Here is a 19,499-nt window from a genome sequence, read left to right as displayed (position 1 = left end):
GAACCAATACATGTTAAAATGCACTTTGATGTGATGTGGCTATTTGACTGTGAGTGGTGCTGAAAGAACAGCTCCTTTTTTCAATGAACTACAACACATCTGTCAGAACCTTCTCTAGCTTGATATATCAGCAGGTCAACTCCCGTATCACTAAAATGACAAAACCGCTATGACTGATGCCCCTGATCTGTGGGAAGCTAAAAGTCACGTCTCTGGAATTCTGATAAAAGCATGCAAGTGTAATTTAAGGCCTGCGTCGCAGAATCCACATTCAAATTGGACTCCGTATTGCAGTGGAGTTCTGAGTCTGTTGCGCTTTTGAATTTGAGTGGAATTTGTGCATGTCGCAGAGTCAGTTGTTGCTGTTAAATGGCTCAAAATCTTGGATGGGGTTAACTGTGGAAGTTTCCTGAGTGTTTACATGTATGAAATATAGTTGTATTGTTTTCCGGGCGAATAAAACACACTCATGAGACCCCTCCCGGTTTCTTAGGGACCACTTTACTGGGCACAATATCAATAAGAAGCTTGTCGCTATCTGTGTGTATGTGTGTGTTTGTGTGCATAATGAGGAGAGTGTGCTGTGGGAAAGCCCTCATTATAAAACAGTTTGAGCTCTCAGGCCATTAAAGTCAAGTACAGCGAGTCAGGAAGCGAGAAGAGGATGCTCAGGTGGATTGCTAGATGATTGAAACAATAAGCTCATTCTCTATTGTCTTGTGCCAACGTTTGATGGCTACTATTGGAATCCGTTGGGTTGAGGGCTCTTGTCAGCTCCTGGTGATGGTTGTGACCTGCGGTCCAAGCTGATTGACTGGGTCTCGAAAGAATAGTGATCGATTAGTAATAAGAGAAGATAATTCATTGATTTGGGTTGGTGAGAAGTTGTTGGTCTTTTGGGGAAGTCCACCGTGGTTTCCTGACCTTGATGGTGCGTTTTATGTTTGGAGTGCACCTGTGGTGAGGTGAAGCGTCACGCAACAGAGATCTAGCATCCCATATTTTCATAACACGTAGGGAATTTCAGTTTGAAGGACGTACAAACAACACATGCACGCAAATAAATAAATGCAATGAGTTAATTTATTCGTATATTTGTGTGGGTAGAATATGCAAGTCGAGTTGCATTGATGCATGCACGTAAACTCATTTACTGTTGGTTTTCCTGTTGCTGATGAAGTCTGACATGCAATCTTTCCTTGTTTTTTTTTCTCTAGCTCTCTCCTTCTCTATTACTGTCACTTTCTCTCTCCCTTAAGACTGTCAAACTGTCAGAATCCTCACTGATTCTCACCGAATAGTACTGAAACCTGCAGTGTGTGAATCTGTATGAGTGTGTGTTTGTGTAGACCCAATTTAGTCTCGTATATAACAGGGCGTTTGCAGTGCAACTAGAGTTTTCCGTTTTTATAGTTTTAGTCTTCCTAGACTGATTTTACTCATAACACTGCTCTGAATGTTTCTGAAACACCAAAGTTCGGTCATTTATTCATTATTGATTTCAGGCAGATGGTAAAATTCAACACCTGATCTCTGTTCATGGCCTCAAAGTTTCTTGATTTTATTCATTTGGCTTATAGTGGCCGCAGTTTGAGAGAAGCCTCATTTTGATTCTCTTTCACCGTTTAACCTTGGAGTATAAGCTCATGACAAACGCAATGGATTCTTGGGCAGACAACCTTTGATGGAATTGGGAATCTGCTTCAATTTTCAGCCCTCTCCTTGTAAATGAGATGGTGCAGTCATTTACATTAGCGAAACTACGTCAGGAACCTAGACATCGGTTAGAAAAGTAGTCCCATAATGACAATCACAGTAATTCTGAAAGCATTGGTCAGGATGAAGATTTGAAGTGAGCTAGAATACTAATTTCCCAGAGGAAAACACAGGGAAAAAGACAGATTTAAACACACTGTACAGTGGGGTTCTCAGTCAGACCACTAGCGAAAATTCAATGCAGTACTTTTCACTTCAAATTATAGTAGAATAGCATTTTGAGGGGAAAATTTAATTGGAAAATTAATGACATGCAGAATGTCTCAGTATTTGGTTTGTTCTCCTTTAATGACAGCAGCACTTGAGCTGACATGAACTCCACAAGAAAAAAAGCTGATGATCAGCATGATTCGAGAATATTCCAAAGAACATCTTGTGCTTAAATGCAAGAACATTTTTACCTTTTGTACACAGATATTCACATTCACATTTGCTCAGTGGTGACCTAGACCTCTTAAATATTTATCATTCATTTTTTGTTTAAAAAAGATTTCCGATGTGGTCTCAGACTACACAGTATATAATCATTTTTTAATGAATCAATTACAGTCTTTAAATAGCCTAGTGATAGCTATAATTGCAGTGATTTTTGAACTTTTGAAGGAAGCAATTGTTTCACATGACAAACTAAACGCATTAGCTCAACCACAGTGTTCATTAAAATTAGCCAAAGAATATGAACATGTCAGACCTTTTGGCTGTGAGATTCCAGTATGTCCTTCTGGAGCTGAAATTATTGCTGTACTTTGATACCTACTTCAAAACACGGGCAGAGGGTATTGCTAGGATTTAACTGGAAGTTAGGGGTGTTAAAAATTAGGGGTGTAACGATTTATCGATATGGATCGATGCATCGTTACAATGTCTGACGATACGATGCATCAATGCCACGCGTAAAATATCTATATCTATAGTATAATTAATTAGGCACCTTTATTTTGGTACTGTCCACATTTTCACATAATGTCCGTCTGTGCATTACCACCAACGCGTGCATTCTCGTTCAAACTCACGTATCAGGACTCGATATAAGGACTCTCCGAAGGCACAAGGCGAGCATAAAAAACGCTCGGGATTGTTTGCGGAACAGTCGAGCGCTGTGTGGGAAGTTTTCTGCGCACGCACACAGACAGCTGCGTCTACACCTAGTAAACACAGTCGCATGTATATCAGTAGCCTGTATTAAATCCGTGCTTTCGTTCTTAAAGTGAAAGAAAACGCTTTCAAAGAAAAATACAAGTGCTCACTGCTCCTGACTAAATAACCATTGTAACATCAAAAATGATTAATCTATATTTAATTTATACTGTGAAGACTATGCAGTCTTACATTTCTGTAGCATACCTGAAAATGTATTTTAGACTGAGCAGAAAAACCTGAAAAGCACTGTTTATTGAACTTATTTATTTTCTGCTATTGCTGCTTGTAATTTGGTTATCTGTAGAAATTAGCACTGAGCCCATAGCAGCCAGAATTGTTTTTCCAATTGTTTATTTTCCTTATTATAAAAATAAAAAAAAATGTATAGGCCTATTTTTTTGTTGTGAAATGTCCCAATTGAGGTACAAGATGTGAAAATTTCTGATAAATGGTTGCATTTGTGAGTTAATAAAAATGTAGATGGTTGTTTAAAATAGGTATATAATATCATAATATCGAAAAATCGATCGATACACTCCTGTATCGAATCGAATCGTAATGGTATCGTAGAATTTTTTGAGGTATCGCAAATATCGTATCGCTGGGTATGAGAATCGATATCGTATCGTGACGAACCATCCGATTTACACGCCTATTAAAAATGTAACATGCTGTTATAGGTTTTTTTGGAATTAGGTTGGTTGGGACACTGGAGTATTGCAGTATTTGCTGAGTAATGGTATTGATAATGCTGTGTACTGCTAGACATTATTGGACTTTTTGTCTTTGTGAGGTTTTTCCCTTAATGATACCCTAAATGTTCACAGAAGTTATTGAGTCTTCTTTTCTCTCTTCAATTTCATTGTATTCACATGAGGTAAATTCAAATGAGGCTTTATGACCATAAAATGTTACTATTCAGAAGCAGTTTTTTATAACTCTTCAAACTTAATGGAGTTTTCAGTTATTTTTCATTTAATCTTAAATTTCATCTTAGATGTTTCTTAAAATGTGTTAGGGAAAATAAGACCCAGACTAATAAGACAATTGTTCACATATACAATAATAATACAGAGCTATAGTATTAATATGAATGACAAGGCTCGGATAATTTGGCAAGAATTAAATGAGAAAATTTGAGTTCATATTGAAATCTCTGACATTTCATTGCAGTAACTAAGCAAATCGTGCTGTTTGAGAAGCCGTTGAGAGCCTCTTCTGAAACTCAAGAGGGAATACTTGTGAGATTACTGGGGTCTTTTCAGCAGACAAGTCTGAGAGACTGAAACAGCTCAGCCAACAATAGTATTCTCAATTGTATATTAACTCAAACAGTAAACTAGAATGTATTGATTGAAAAATGATAATTAACATACAAATTGCTATGGCCCCACGACTCACTTCTTAAGCAATTGTGCTCGACAGAAAATTTCAGTTACAAAAAAGTCAACTTGTCTCAGCCTTTTTTATGTATGTGCACCAGTGATTAGAAACGGTCTTAGAAGGAATTAAAATGTAAACAAATCTATGAAACATCAGTCATAGTTTTTGCAAATGTATCAAAAGTAGACCTATACATAATTGAATACGCAAATAAAATGTTAGGTCACAACAGCATCTGTTTCTGAATAAATTCATAGCTCAGTCTACTCTACTAGAATGGTAACATTCTTTTATATCATTCTAATCAAGACCGTGGATCGCTGGAGTCAGAATGTAAAAATACTATTCAGGAATTAAAAACATTATGCTGGCTTGTACACATTGTATATTTGTTCTATCATCATCTATGCAGTTAACTAGTATAAATTCATACATATCTGTAATTTTTCGTGCATTGGAGGATAGTTTGGTTTTGCATAAATAGCTCATTTGACTAATTTATCCATTCATGATGTGCCAGTGGCAGGTTTCTCACTCATGAAAAACCAGAGAATTATAAAATGGTGGTTTCCAGGCTTGTAAAAGTCATGGAAGTCAATTAAATCTCAAAAGTCATTGAAGGTTCTATAGTGAGCATAAAAATCATTCTATAAATATCATTATCCCCTTCTGTGAGAGTAGCGGCCTTCAAATCTCACAGACGAGAATACGTCGAATCAGCAATGTTTTTCAAGCTTCAAAAACAACTGCAGTAGTCAGTAGGAGTGGGAGCCCTGCAGATATATACACCTTTCATCATATAAAGTCATGTCAGACGTAATTTCAATTGAAAACCTTAAGTTTCCTGCACATAGCTCTTTTCTTCTCTCCCATTATCTTTGCTAGCCCTTTGACCACCTATTATCTTGTCTTTTTTTTGACTCCTGACTGAGAATGAGTGTGTCTGGTGAGGGGATTAGTGGTGCTGTGTCTGGAGGTGGTGTAGGAGAGCAGTAATACTCAATAATTAATCACCATCAGCAGCGCAGAGCATGGAAGAGTACTCAGGGGTCCCTTGTTAGCTGGGGCCGATCAGTGAAGTGTGAACAGTCTGCAAGCCTCTTAAACCACATACACACCTGATCAATATTCTGAATTTCAATTCATGCTAAGGGCATGGAAAGACCGTTACATGAGTGTTCTCTGACTTTTTCATGGCTGTGATGTATGGTGAGGGTAGAGCACCTGTAGTCAAGGTTACATGTGCACTAACAAGTCAGTGTCATAAAAAAATCTTTCAGGAGTCCATATTTGAGTCTATATTTATTGTTTCTCATTTCCTGCTTTCGCACTCAGTCACGCACACACACTCTTTATGCCCCTGAGCGTGTTCGACTTCTACTCTGATATTTGGCTGGCACGAGAAAGCTGGAACTGCCACAATAAATAATGGAGTCCACAAAGACTGGCGTGGTCTTTATCTTTTCCCCCCTCGTTCTTTTACAAATACAAGCCCACACCTACAATAACACAAACACACACACATGCACACACGTCTATTTGGCTCTCTTGTGAACCGTCATATATGTACTGTCTGAATATAGATGTGGCTCAGGTTGTCCTTGAGTAATTCGTTCTGCTGTCTCGTAAGTGTGTGTGTGTGTGTGTGTGTGTGTGTGGGTTTTTAACAGTGTGTGTATCTCTGTTCATAACGCAGCACTCTTCCTCCAGGGGCACTGTTATATTTACCGCATGGTAAATGTGTTGACAGTCAGGCCTGGAGATGTGGAGAGTTTAAATTGGATTAAATCATAAAATCACCACATCAATCATTCACAGCTGGGCCCGCCGCCACACGCCTGTCCGTGTGCATGTGTGTGAGCGACCGTACATGTGTATGTGGATATTAGCTGCAATGAGAAATGAGGAAGACCTTCTGTGTATGCCTCTAACTGGACGGTGATTGAATTGCCAATTGTGAGTGGGGAAAAAAAGCAGCGCTCATTTGGACTGATTTGATCTTAAAAGTGTTCAGTCTGGCAGATGATTAGGTGACTGTGTGATTTAACAGGTGAGTGAATGATTGGGGATGATTAGTGTTATTTGCTAAGTCAAGCATCTCTAGCATCACTTTTAAAAAAGCGTTAACCCTAAGGCTTGAAATATGGCACATAACTCATCCCACATTGTTTGTTTGTACTACCTTGAATCATGCGGCTAGTTGAGGAGAGGCGTGTTTGTTACTTTTCTAAGCAACCGAACTTGAGAATATATGTATATGCAAAACAGCAAATTACATAAAATTTAACAAATAGAATTCTATATTTTATATAATGCATTATATATGTATAATTTACCTTTTTTTTCTTTTTTTTCTCTTATTTGCTCTTTTTTTTGTGCTAAAATGGGATGAAAAATCTTGTTGAAGCTATATATCTAGATTAAGGGATAGTGTTCTGAGTTACCGCATAGCAACACCCTGGCAACCACCCACTACAGTCTAGTATCATTGCAGCAAGTTTTGCATGGGAAGGCACTACTTAATAATCAACAATATCTCATGGCAGTTCTTAACTGTTTTACATTTTGCTGAACTGTTTGCAAATTCATATGAATTTGTATGATCTTGTTACTATGTTTTCGTACGATCTGCTTACTGAATCTGATTCAATATTACTTGCCATGTGCAGTAATGTTGAATATTGAGGATGCAACAAATCGTGATGCATCGTGATATCGAATTTAATCGGATCATTGACATGATCATTGTAATCACATCGAATTGAGAAACCTGTCAAGATTCACACCCCTACTAAAAATGTTCATTTTCAGATGATTCACATTGTACAATTTCATCCGAAATCAACATACTAACATTTTTCTGTGAAATCTGGTTGGCCATAATTAATTTTATGTAGTAATTTAAAGGAGTAGCTTGTTATTTATGTACTCTTATGACATAGCAAGCTTGTAAGACTTTAGTTGTTTCTTGCACTGGTTGCTGTTCCCTTTCGATACTTCACTCGTACTGCGTCGCTGGACGCTAATGAGGAAAACTCCTTTTTCTCAGAGGACTGAAGACTTTTTCAATCTCGCAGTGTAACTGCATGGCCATTGATTCGTGCAGTGTATTAAAAACAAACCAATGGCTTGGCAGCGGTGCGGGGCCATCTGGCTATATAAGCGGGCATTTCACCATAGGATCTCATATCAATTCTCCTTCAGCGACGACGATCTCCCTTCGCTGACACTCGGAACTGAAGACGCTCGCTGTGGAAACGCCTCGCTGCGGATACGCCTCGCTGCGGATAGAAACTACCTTTTCTTTTGCGACCTCTCGCTGCTTCCGCTTGCTCTCGAGCTCGCTTCAGTGATCTCCGCAGATACCAGCTCATCCCCTGCTGCCATCCAGTGAGCCTAAAAGCAAATTTCTCTAAAAGAGCAGCAGCTAAAAGAGCAGGATTGCCCTGCATGATGGTGGCAGCCACTCAGAGTGCGTTTCCTGCCTGGGTAAATCCCACGCAGATGCCGCTCTGAGCGAGATGGATTGTTCACACTGCGTGAACATGAGTCTCGCCACTCTGCGCGCTCGGTCGCTTTCTTTTTAGAGACGGAATCCTCCACTCGCGCCCTCCCGTTTTCTTCCTCTCAGGAACCTGCCTCGCACCCGCCAAGCAGAGTGATTTCTCCCATTCTCTTTGAGCGCGAAGACCAGCGTCCCTCTGCTGATGCGAGTGACATGGTCTCGTTCGGTGCCGTCGAGGACAAGCTATTAGATGACAGCATGTCTCTAATAGCATCAGACACAGAGGATATTTCGGGCTCTACTGCTGACCCTGCCCCCTCTCCGTCTGCTGAGCCCAGCGACTCCAAGCCAGGGATGGATGCCGAACTTTTCCGCATCCTCTCTAAGGCAGTCGAAGAGCTGGGATTGGAGTGGTCCATGCCGGAGGAGCCCACTTGTAGCCGTCTGGATGAATGGTTCCTGCCAGGGTGCCGTCAGGCCCCTCGTCAGCGAGCCTCTCCGTTTTTTCAGGAGGTCCACGATGAGCTTACGAAGTCGTGGCACGCTCCCTACTCGGCCCACCTTCGCTCTAACTCTTCTTCTGCTCTCTCCTCAGTGGACGGCGCTGAAGAAAAGGGTTACGAGAGGATGCCTCCTCTCGACGAAGCAGTGGCTGCAGACCTCTGCCCGCCCACTGCCATTGGATGGAAGGCTAAGGTCGCTCACCCCTCCAAGCCATGCAGAATGACCTCTGCCCTCGCTGGACGAGCGTACTCCTCCGCCTCCACCTCATCTCTGCACTCCATGGCCGTGCTACAGGTCTTCCAGGCTAAACTCCTCCAGGCTATGGATGAGTCAGGACCCGATGCCTCAGCTTTTAAGGAGCTGCGCAGCACTACAGACCTGGCTCTAAGGGCCACCAAGGCCACGGCACTGGCTATAGGGAGGTCAATGGTCAGTGGCTGGAGCGCCACTTATGGCTAAACCTCACAGAGATTAAGGAGGCTGACAAGGTCCCCAACCTTCACTGGATCTCAGAGCTGTCTCAGCTGCTTATAGCAGCCCCATGGCCAATTCCCCTGAGGCGGGATCTCCTCTTTCAGGTGAACAAAACTATTTGGCACCCTCAGCCCGAACTGTGGGCTCTACATGTGTGGGCTCTCGACGGGAATCGGTCGATCTCCCCGAGAATGTCCTAAATACGATCTCACAGGCTAGAGCTTCGTCCATGAGACGAAGTACACTGCCTGGTGTACAACCCGTGGCGAGGACCCCGTATCATGTGACATATCGTTGATATTGTCCTACTTGCAGGAGCTGTTGGATAAGGGCCGTTCCCCCTCCATGCTGAAGATGTATGTGGCAGTTATACCAGCTTCTCACGCACCTATAGCCGGACAGTCGGTGGGCCGAAACAACCTAGTTGTTCGTTCCCTGAGAGGATCCAGGAGGCTACATCCGCCCCGACCTCTCACGGTCCCTACATGGGATCTGCCCACGGTCCTGAGAGCCCTCAAGGGCTCCCCCTTTGAGCCACTTCAGTCTGCAACCTTAAAAGCGCTTTCGCTGAAGACCGTGCTGCTACTAGCACTAGCATTGGTTAAGCGAGTGGGCGACTTGCAGGCTCTTTTGATAAACCCTGCATGTCTTGACTTTGGACCTAACAACTCCAAGGTCATCCTAAAGCCAAGACAAGGGTATGTCCCTAAGGTGCTCTACACCCAGTTTAGAGCTGAGGTTATTACTCTCTCTGCGCTCCCTCCTTCTGAGGAGGACCAGGAGTTTAACCTTCTCTGCCCAGTCAGGGCACTGAGAATTTACATCGAGCTTTCTGCCCCTTTCAGGCAGTCGGAACAACTCTTCGTTTTCTTTGGTGGGCGCACCAAGGGGTCTCAGGTCACAAAACAGAGTATCTCTCGATGGTTGGTAGACGCTATCGCACTAGCCTACTCCTCCCTGGGTCTTCAGAGCCCTGTGGGAGTGAGAGCCCATTCCACTCAAGGCGTTGCCTCTTCTTGGGCGTGGTCTAGGGGTGTGTACATAGCAGACATCTGTGCGGCGGCCGGCTGGGCCTCGCCGTCCACCTTTGCCAGGTTCTATAGCTTGGATGTTCCGGCCTTACAGGCCCAGATTTTATCTGCTTAAACGCCTATCTAGGTGGTCTGACTCTCAGGCTTTGCCTGTTTCTTCAAGAACGCTCTTGGCCCTAATAATAGTGCTGAGGCTGTACATTAGACCCTTGGAACGATTATCCAAAGCTGGGCTGACCTCTATGAGTTCATCCCTCTTGCTTCCCGCAGGGCTCACCCTGCATATAATTGGTCCCTCTGAGTCCTTATCGCTCAAGGCCAGTTTATATCAGTCGTTCTTTCATGGCACGGCGGGATTGAATTGGTTCCCCATTACGAGTGAAGTATCAAAAGGGAACGCACTCGGTTACTTACGTAACCTCGGTTCCCTGAGATATGGGAACGAGTACTGCGTACATTGCCGTGCCATGACGCTGCACGACTCAGTGTTGTCGTTTCAATCGAATTTACCTGAGATCCTATGGCGAAATGCCCGCTTATATAGCCAGATTGCCCCGCCCATTCTGGCGGGCTCTGGCGGGCTTCACCGCCATAGGCTCGTGCAGCACTGCTGCCGAGCCATTGGTTTGTTTTTAATACACTGCACGAAACAATGGCCGTGCAGTTACACTGCGTGATTGAAAAAGTCTTCCGTCCTCTGAGACAAAGGAGTTTTCCCCACTAGCGTCTAGCGACGCAGTACGCATATCTCAGGGAACTGAGGTTACGTAAGTAACTGAATACGTTTTCAATGCAATTATAATGAATGTGGCCTGGAACTTTTATTTATTTATTTATTTTTTTAAGTTTGTGTGAGGAACAGATTGAAGTAATTTTACACTGATAATTTTACCCTCCATGTTATTTGTTGTGATTCATTGAGAGAGCTGAACTGACCATATCAGTCAGATTTGTGAACGAATCATTCACATTTTGTGAACTGGATTAACAATTCATTGAAGAGATCTGACTTGGAAAATGATCAATTCACAATTTAGACATTGCTGCTTCCTGGATGAAAATATCAGAGGGCGGATATCAAGATTTTCAGTTAATAATTGCCTAAATGGGTCTGTTCCAGAACAGTCCTATAAAATGTACCTTTTATGTTTCACAGAGGAAAGAAAGTTGGTTGGGTTTGAAACAGCATGAGGATGAGTAAATGTTGACAGAATTTTCATTTTTGGGTGAACTATCCCTTTAATTAAAGCCGTAATAAGTGATCTCATACGCATTAACTGGTGGCTGTGAAAATGTGAAATCTTTATATTCTACCTTTTCTCATTTTTTTTCTCTCTGTCTCTCTCTCCTCTCTCATAACCCTGAGATTATGTGTGGGAGAGGGATGATAAGCCCTTTAAAGAGATCACAGGAGCACTCTCTCTCTTTCGCCCCTTTGCCTTTTTAACGCACACACACACGGACACACAAACACTCCCACACACACACAAAATAAAGTCTATTAACCTCTCAAATGCTACTGTTCCTGATGGGATTTAGGCCTTCCAGTGTCTGAATTTGGCATGCAGTTCATCATCAGTAGAATGTTATTGTAAGATAATTACGGATGAAGAGGAAGGGTTTGCACACACTTATTAAGTTTACATTAATTATTTGAAAAAAGATGGGAAGCGGGGAATATAGGTGTTATTTGATTAGATATAACAAGTCTTGGAGGGAATTCCAAGAATACCGTATAGCTCCAGGGCGTAATTTAGAGGTCTGCGTTAAAGTGACAGAAGCAGTGCATCATGGGGGAGTCATGTGACAGGACTGTGAAATGAATTATGAACCTGAAATGATGTTAAGGTGCTTTATCAGCTGGAGACTTCAAATAAAACCGTAAACAGAGGTGATTATGGGTGGTTGACGTATATGTAGTACTTGTGTTTTGAGAAATATATTTTTCACACTGTATTTAGAGATATTTATATTAACTGCAAAAAGTTAAACATTTGTTAAAAATGGTGAAAAACAGTTACAGCAATTAAAATTTACCCTTTGCCTTTACTTTAATGTATTATTTACCTAAAATCTTGAAAAATGTTCATGTTCCTTGTTAACCATCCATATATATTTGCCTTTGAATCCAGTTACCAAACTCTGTTCCTCTTTATTAATGAATATTTCAGTCAAATTTGGGTTCAATAGACTTCAGAGGCTTGCGCATATAGCATTCAGATATCTAGTTGGCCTCTCTGATCGCTCTCATCATTTGTTCTTACACTTTAAAGGGAGATGATGCACTTAATCATTACTGCATATCTTTTTTTCTGACCTCTTTGTTAACGAGTTTGTTAATTAATTCTCTTAAAATGTTACACACCCAGAGTTCTTTAATAATCGTGGGTGTCCTACATTACTCAAACATTTAAGAAACACCCATTCAAGGAGTGAGGACAAAGAAATCAGTGTGTGCTTATTCTGCAATGGAAATGGGTTGGATTCCCTCTGAAAACAGGCTTCTATAACCTCTCAGATGGGAGAATTGTGTGGACGTTGTGCACAGACAGCAAACGGAGATTAAAATAGATTTCAAATATGAATACAGAACGCAGGTGATTGAGTGGCTTCGTGGGAAGGCAGAGAAATCAGATAAAATATGAAGAAGTCATACTTTAATATGATTTGACCAAGAAAGAAATGCTTAAAGATTATATCTCTCTTAGCTTTGTATCACACATATACATATATATGGAGAAAGTAAGAAAGCAAAAATGTCTGAATTCCAGAGAAATTAAATTTTGCAGACTTTACACATTATTGCTGTATCTTTGTACATAGAGTAAGTATAAGGAGAGCAGAAAGTTATTATAAATACATATGTTTGGGGGCCATTTGCCATTTCTATTATGAAAAATTATGTATTGCTCTGATTAGTATATTCAGATATGATTTAATTATTCATAGATACATTCATGAAATATTTTTAATTTTTATTTTACAATGCAGTTGTATTATATTAGTGAAGATTATGATGATGATTATTATTATTATTGTTATTGATATTATTACTATATAATCCCCATCAGAGCTCCTCAGACATGATGTGAAGAATCTGAGGCAACGGAGTTTCAGTTGACTAGAAAATAATCAAAATTAAATTAACTTGGATACTGTTCAAATTATATGGCCTTAATGTGGTGATTTTTCCCCCCATGGTATAAAAAATTGTCAAATATCAAGTTAGACATTTTAGTTTCGTAACAAGTCGTTATGAACAACTACAGTAGATTTGTATGTTTCTGCTTCTTGAAGGTTTATACTACCTCTAAATACAAAAATGGAATTTGTATCATTTTCATAACAAATGTCAGAACTAGGCAAAATGGTAAATAATTAGTAGTGTCATTTGTCAATATAAACATCTTGTCATGTGTGTGTTCCTGTTTGCCCTTATTTGGTTTTTCCTGTTTCCTGTCCTCGTTTAGTTTTATTTGATTCCAGGTGTGTCCCTTTAGTCCCCTCGTTATGTTTATTATAAAAGCCTTGGTTTTCCCCATGTCTGAGGTGTGGTATTGTTTGTCTTTCCCTTGTGCTCCATGTTTCCCTGTGATTGTGCGGCATTAAAAGAAGGTTTGATTGTGCTCCTTGACTCCTGCATTCTCCTTGCGCCAGCGTAGCTTGTGACACATCTTTTGAATGTTTACTGAATGCGAGTTGTTAAGGTGTTCTGGGTAATTTTAGTGTGTTGAAATCATATTTACCTATTCAATCATATTATTAAAGGTTGCTTTGTTGCAACTAAGGTATTCTAAGCAACGTTTACTCTTGAGTGTTGCTATGTGGCCAGCATGACCAACTAGATTTGTACATTTCTGAATAAATTGTGAGTGGGTGGTTTTTGATTGTTTTTTTAATATGTTGCTATGTGGTTGCTAAGGTATACTGAGGGGCGTTTTAAAGCAACAAGCCTCAAGAATCCATGGTTTACAGTGATTTTTATAACAGCTAAGGGATGTTGTTATACCTGGCAAGGTCTCATAAAATAAACGCAAAGCAACAAAAATGTATTAATTTATTGGTAACAAATAACCATTTTTCCACCAAGTTCTTCAGCAGTGTCTAGCAGCAACACACAGACACAGCAACGAAGTAATACTGATGTAATGACACAAGTGTTTGTTTATAGAGTATTTTACAATGTCTGTGAATGCGGCTCAGCCAATCATAATCAAGAATCGGAATTATCCATTTTACATACTATATTAAAAATCATATTTAAAGATTGGTAATCGGATGTTAATGTATACTGAGTGTTTTTAGCATGTTGCTTTGGTGTTCTGGGTGGTTGCTTACTAGCCCACATCAAAATAGCCGAGTAAATCTCTATAGAATTCTAAGTCTATGGGGTTTTTCCAGTCTGTGGGGTATTATCACTCAAATACTGTTCAGTCATTTAAAAAAATATACTGTAAACCAGTAGGGGACTGCAATAATAATGATGTTTTCGAATAGATTTCTCAAACACGCTCTTCTATTGTTCCAGTAAAGTAGTCCTGCCCCAAATTCACGCCATTGGTTGAGTCAGAAGTTAAAATGTCGGGCCGCTCAAACAAATAGAGCAGTGTTTGACAGAGTCACCGTGTTTACCCACTTCACGAAGTCAGCCTACTGGGTTTTAACATCGACAAAATTACACACTTCACCTTTAAATCTTGTGTTTGGCGGAAAAGCAAATGCAGGTCTGGACGTGGGAAGCTTGTGCTTGTATGTTGCCAGTATGACATGTGAGGTTTCTCTCTGTGTCTCCGTCAGGCTGGAGAGGAAGATGACAGCTCTCAACCCAGTGCTGTTCCTGCTCTGCGGTGTCTCTGTGTCTCTGACTCTGAAGGTGGTGTCAAAGAGAGGCTCAGGTATGTCCAATTTCTGTCTCTCTCTCTCTCTCTCTTTCTCATTACTCACAGAGGGCTTGCTCTTCACATTAAAGTGTAACATCAAATATTATTTCATGGCGTAATGAAAGCTGCTATGCTAAACCGCTCTCACCGGCCATGTGACTGTACATATTAAAGCTTAATTTAATGCAGCATTGATTGTGAAGGTCATTCTTGTGTGCTGAGACAGTGAGTGTGTATGTGTGCTTTCCTTTACGCACAAGTAGGCAAGTACATAATCACCAAACTGCACACACACACAAATGGGAACACGTGTAAATACACACATACATTTTGCAACAGAGAACAGGTTGGGAAGAGAGCAGTGCCAGCCCATCTGTCAGAGGTGATACTCTAATGTGTGTGAGGGAGGGTGTGTGTGTGTGGGGGTGTGGGTGTTTAAGGGAGCGAGAAAATGTGTGTGTGTATGGCTGACTGGGAAAAAGAGCATAGAATGTGAGCCAAGACCACCATGTACTCCAGATAATTAGGTGCAGAGAGGTGTTATGAGTTAAGCTGTAGTTTGATGTTCCTCAGGCCCAAAATTTGTATTTCCTGATACTTCCGTTTTCTCCTGTAGCATAATGACAACACAAAAAAAGAGTTACTCAATTACTGAAACTCAAGGCGTTCACTGAAAATGATCTAAAAATATGAACCCTATTTCAGCGTTGGCTGAAGAAACAGTTATTATGTACAGTCTGATGGAAACTGGTGGGAGTCTTTTGAGGACAACTTCAGTATCTTGCCTTAAAGTCAGCATGAAATGGCATTCGCAACCCATTATACTTCCATAAGTAGCCATATTTCCGATTGAAACAGGATATTCAAGTGGGAAAAAAAATTTAGAATAGGAGTTGATTTTTATCTGTAAGCACTTGATTGGATTGTGAAAAGTGGTCATTATGTACCAGAATAGAGCCAGATCTGCATGGGTGTTTGCTAAAACAGTTCTTAAATTGCTATTTGGTTTTCGGTTATCCAATTCAATCCAAAATCAAGCAACAAGGAAAGTCAATTCATAGATGAAATGATGATGAAAATGATGATGATTTTTTTGGAATGACATTCTTTTTCTTTTCTTTTTGACCCATTAGAATGCCATAACTTGATCTTCTTCACTGGTGTGTGGACTTCCAATCATTTAGTCCACTTAAACCTCTATCCATTTTTGCAATCGACTGCAAGCTTACATTCAGATCTGCTATTTTAAGAAACTAGCACTAGTTTATGTTGCACTGGTTGTCTTAGACTAAAATTGGCCCATAGTGGCATAAATAAGTTTTGATTCCATTGTTGAAATGTGCTATTCACAGCCAGCCACCATTGATATATTGCATGTACAAAGGTTATCTGATAAGAAAAGGGTTGCCAAGATAATGATATCTGGTTGGTCATGTGCCCTCAACTTATAGTGACCACCATATGTAGAATAAAACAGCTTTTATAAGGCAAATGATATCTCATGTTAGTGTCCATGATTTTAAACTGCTCACTAAAGAAGTAATATTCTTTTCTGCTGGGGTAAAACTGTTAATGTTAAGAATGTGCAATGTTAAGAAAGTAAATAGAGTCCATTTTGATTTCATGGTGACTTTAAAAAGCATGTTTCAAAGCACAGACATTTTATGAGAACGCACTTCAATGCAGCCTTGAAAAGACACTTGAAATCCACATGTTTGAGATCACTTAAAGCACAGCCTTACAGAGACTTTTGACCATGGGGGTGTTGAAGGCACACTACTTTAAAGGTTTTTTGAAGGCACTCTAAAATTACAGTGGTGCAGGACTGTCACCGACCGCTGTGTGATGAAAGCATGCCGGATGTAATGTCTAGTACAAAGATGTACTCAGATTTGTACATGCTGGCTTTCCTCTTATAGGAATGTCTGAGGACAATGTCTGTTGCTTGCTGTTGATTACCAAATATAATATTTTTGATGCACGAATGGGAATTTAGTTTACAGTAATACACTGACTATAGCAACCATTGCAGAGGGTTTTCTCCTTAAAAGTGCAGTGTATCAAAGACAGTCTCAAAATGTGGTTTAAAATCACCCCTGTTCCCTACACTGTAAAACAAATTCAGTAAAATTTACGGTAAAAAATACGGAAACAACATTTTAGGTTTTAACTTAAATTTACAGTTAAATACCGTAATTTCATTAACTGATATACTAATATATTAACTGATTTTGTACCTTTGAAATACACTGATAACCACCAAATGCAGGTGGTGATGAGAAAGTCACATGATGAACCAAAGCCCATCACAAGCAGCTTTTAAATAATAAAATATATAGAATGTGCACAGTGTCATTCACACAAACACTAAACACCATCATGGTGAGACTCATTAAACTGAAATATGCAATAAACATTAATTTAACAACATTAGATGTAACATACAAACCTAATAAACATAACTGAGAAGAAAAAACTGAGAAGCAATATAGTTATTTTAAAGAAAAAACATCAAATTCAAACTAAATTTGAAATGCAACGCAGGGAATTCTGGGAATGTCAATTTACGTTTTTTTTCCCTGTAAATTTTACAGGAACTTACCGTCAACCATTTAACAGGTTTTTACTGTAGCATTTTCACAGTTTCTTTACCGTTAAAATCACGGCCATTTTTTACAGTGTACCGTCACGAACATGTAACCAATCTTGTCAACTTGCAGGCTGGAGCTTTTCATATAATTTCCTGTCTGGGATGGCAAACGGGAACATGATTTGTGTAACTTTAGCAACACATTATTAGCTGTTTGATAAGGTAGTCAAGCCAAAGGCTAATGATATCAATTTTCTTTACGTGTTGTAGAGAGCTATACATAAAATGCATTACCATTCTTATACTTGCAGATGACCCTGTATGATTTGCTCTTCATTTTCTTTGGAATAAGTTTCTGGTTCTAACATATATAGCTGAATGAAGCTAATATTGCCACTTGTCATTGTTTACCATTTACTACTTCAGTTAACCAAGTGAAATAAAAAATTTAAGAAATTACTTTTACATTTAAACATTTAAATATGTCATTTTGATTATCAAAGATGAGTTTTAAGGGATAAAATTACTGACTTTAAAATAAACATGTTTACTTTTGCTTGGTATCATACAATGCAGCCTTCTCAACTTGACCTTCCATGCCAGATTCACACATTTTTTTACTCAACGGTTTGTTAAAAGTGTTAATTAATCCACTCGCTGAAGTTGACATGCAACGTAATAATGTCATGTGACACTGTTGCATACAGCATTCTGTTGCAGATACTTAAAAAGATCAGTGTGCAGTATACAGTACATACTATGCAGTATGCAATACACTAGTTTTCCATTCCAAGTAACTGTTAGGAACTGCACTCACAGAAGTTTCATCACTTATGCATGACCAGAAGTTCGTCCATCCGGAAAAGTAGTCCCACCTCCACGGGACGATTCAGACAATTTCACAACTCAGGTAACACAGAATTCTTATAACAGCTTAAGGAAAAACACAAGCTTTATATTTTCCAAATTCTTATATGTGGCAATTGACACGTTGTTCTCCAAGACCGAAAGTAGTCTGTAATATCCCTTTAATGAAATGGGGTAGTGTGTTGAAACCAGCAAGAGAGTTTTATTGGACAGTTCGTATACTCTGCACTGTTCAGCTCAGTGACGCTTCTGACTGTATTGCGGCAGAATCAAAGATTCAAAGACACTATTAAATGTTAGACACATCAACATCACTCTCTATGCTGAAAATGAAATAATAACTCTTTCCCTTTCCATCTGATCATCTCAGCAGAGGCCCAAGGCATGGCCCAGACATCAGTATGTGTGCGTGAATATGACTTTTCGGTATTCATGACTTTGAGCGACACAAACACACATCTCATCAGCTCAGCATGCATTCCTCTTGATGTGTTTTAAAGGACTTCACAGCTGTAATTGAACAAGGACACGTTCTGATTGGTTATGAAATATCAAGCTCTAATTGTCTTTTGTATTATGGATTATGAAGATGCTGAAATTTGAATGCAGATTCATGAAAAGAGATTTGAGAAATGAGAGGAAAAATGTCATCCTTAGAGACGAAGAGGGACGGTTCTTTTCTAAAGAAATGATTTAAGTTGATTTGAAGCTGATTCATTGGTGCATTTTACAAGATTTTTGCTGATGATATTCGTATTAGGCTTGTAAAAAAAAACATTTGGTGATTTCAAGGAAGGGCAAGACCTCATAAAACAAAAATAGCTTGCAAATGGACTAGTCAAGGTAGACACCATGTTTAATTTGACGTGAACGAAACCAAGGCTGCAAGGAGCAGACATGCAGTTAATTTAATGGATTGTACAGTCTTAGGTGAAGTCAAATTTTCACAATCCAACCCATAAGCCAATATTTTTTGGATTTTTTTTGTACTCCAGAATTTTTTGATAAGCCATATTTCATTGACTAACAGCAATTGCACAGACTGTAAATGTATCCCTTACAGCCTCTTTTTGATTTAAGTCAAATAAATATAGCATCTGTCTTGACTAGATCCCTTCTCACCAATGACTTATTATTTGTTATCTTTGAAATTCAAGAAAATTAAATGATTTGTTCAAGTCCTCCTGGGAAGTTTTTTTTTTTTTTTTTTATGTGTTGGGATGTCATCATTACAACATTAGGTGCCTTCAAATCAGTTTGGCTGGAGCAAGATGCTGATGTACTTTTTATACTTTTTTTAAAAAAAAATGTGTGATGGTGCTGTAAACAGAATTATCTTGCATTACATT

At 39.6% G+C, this 19,499-nt stretch overlaps 1 protein-coding gene across 5 annotated transcripts in view; it reads left to right on the top strand.

Moving 5' to 3' along the window:
* il1rapl1a (interleukin 1 receptor accessory protein-like 1a) overlaps positions 1–19,499 on the top strand; it is a 99,656-nt gene that overhangs the window by 29,192 nt on the left and 50,965 nt on the right. For all 5 annotated transcript variants that reach the window (XR_009272935.1, XM_058788012.1, XM_058788011.1 and 2 more), the window contains one exon: positions 14,611–14,708. Coding sequence is in view for 4 of the 5 variants with exons in the window: in XM_058788012.1 (XP_058643995.1) it covers positions 14,624–14,708 (85 nt within the window). In the remaining variant the exon portion in view is untranslated. The remainder of the gene's footprint in view (positions 1–14,610; positions 14,709–19,499) is intronic.

Source organism: Onychostoma macrolepis, chromosome 09 (assembly GCF_012432095.1).
Source record: "Onychostoma macrolepis isolate SWU-2019 chromosome 09, ASM1243209v1, whole genome shotgun sequence".
In the NCBI taxonomy this organism is placed as follows: Eukaryota; Metazoa; Chordata; class Actinopteri; order Cypriniformes; family Cyprinidae; genus Onychostoma; species Onychostoma macrolepis.
This window is presented reverse-complemented; position numbering and strand designations above follow the sequence as displayed.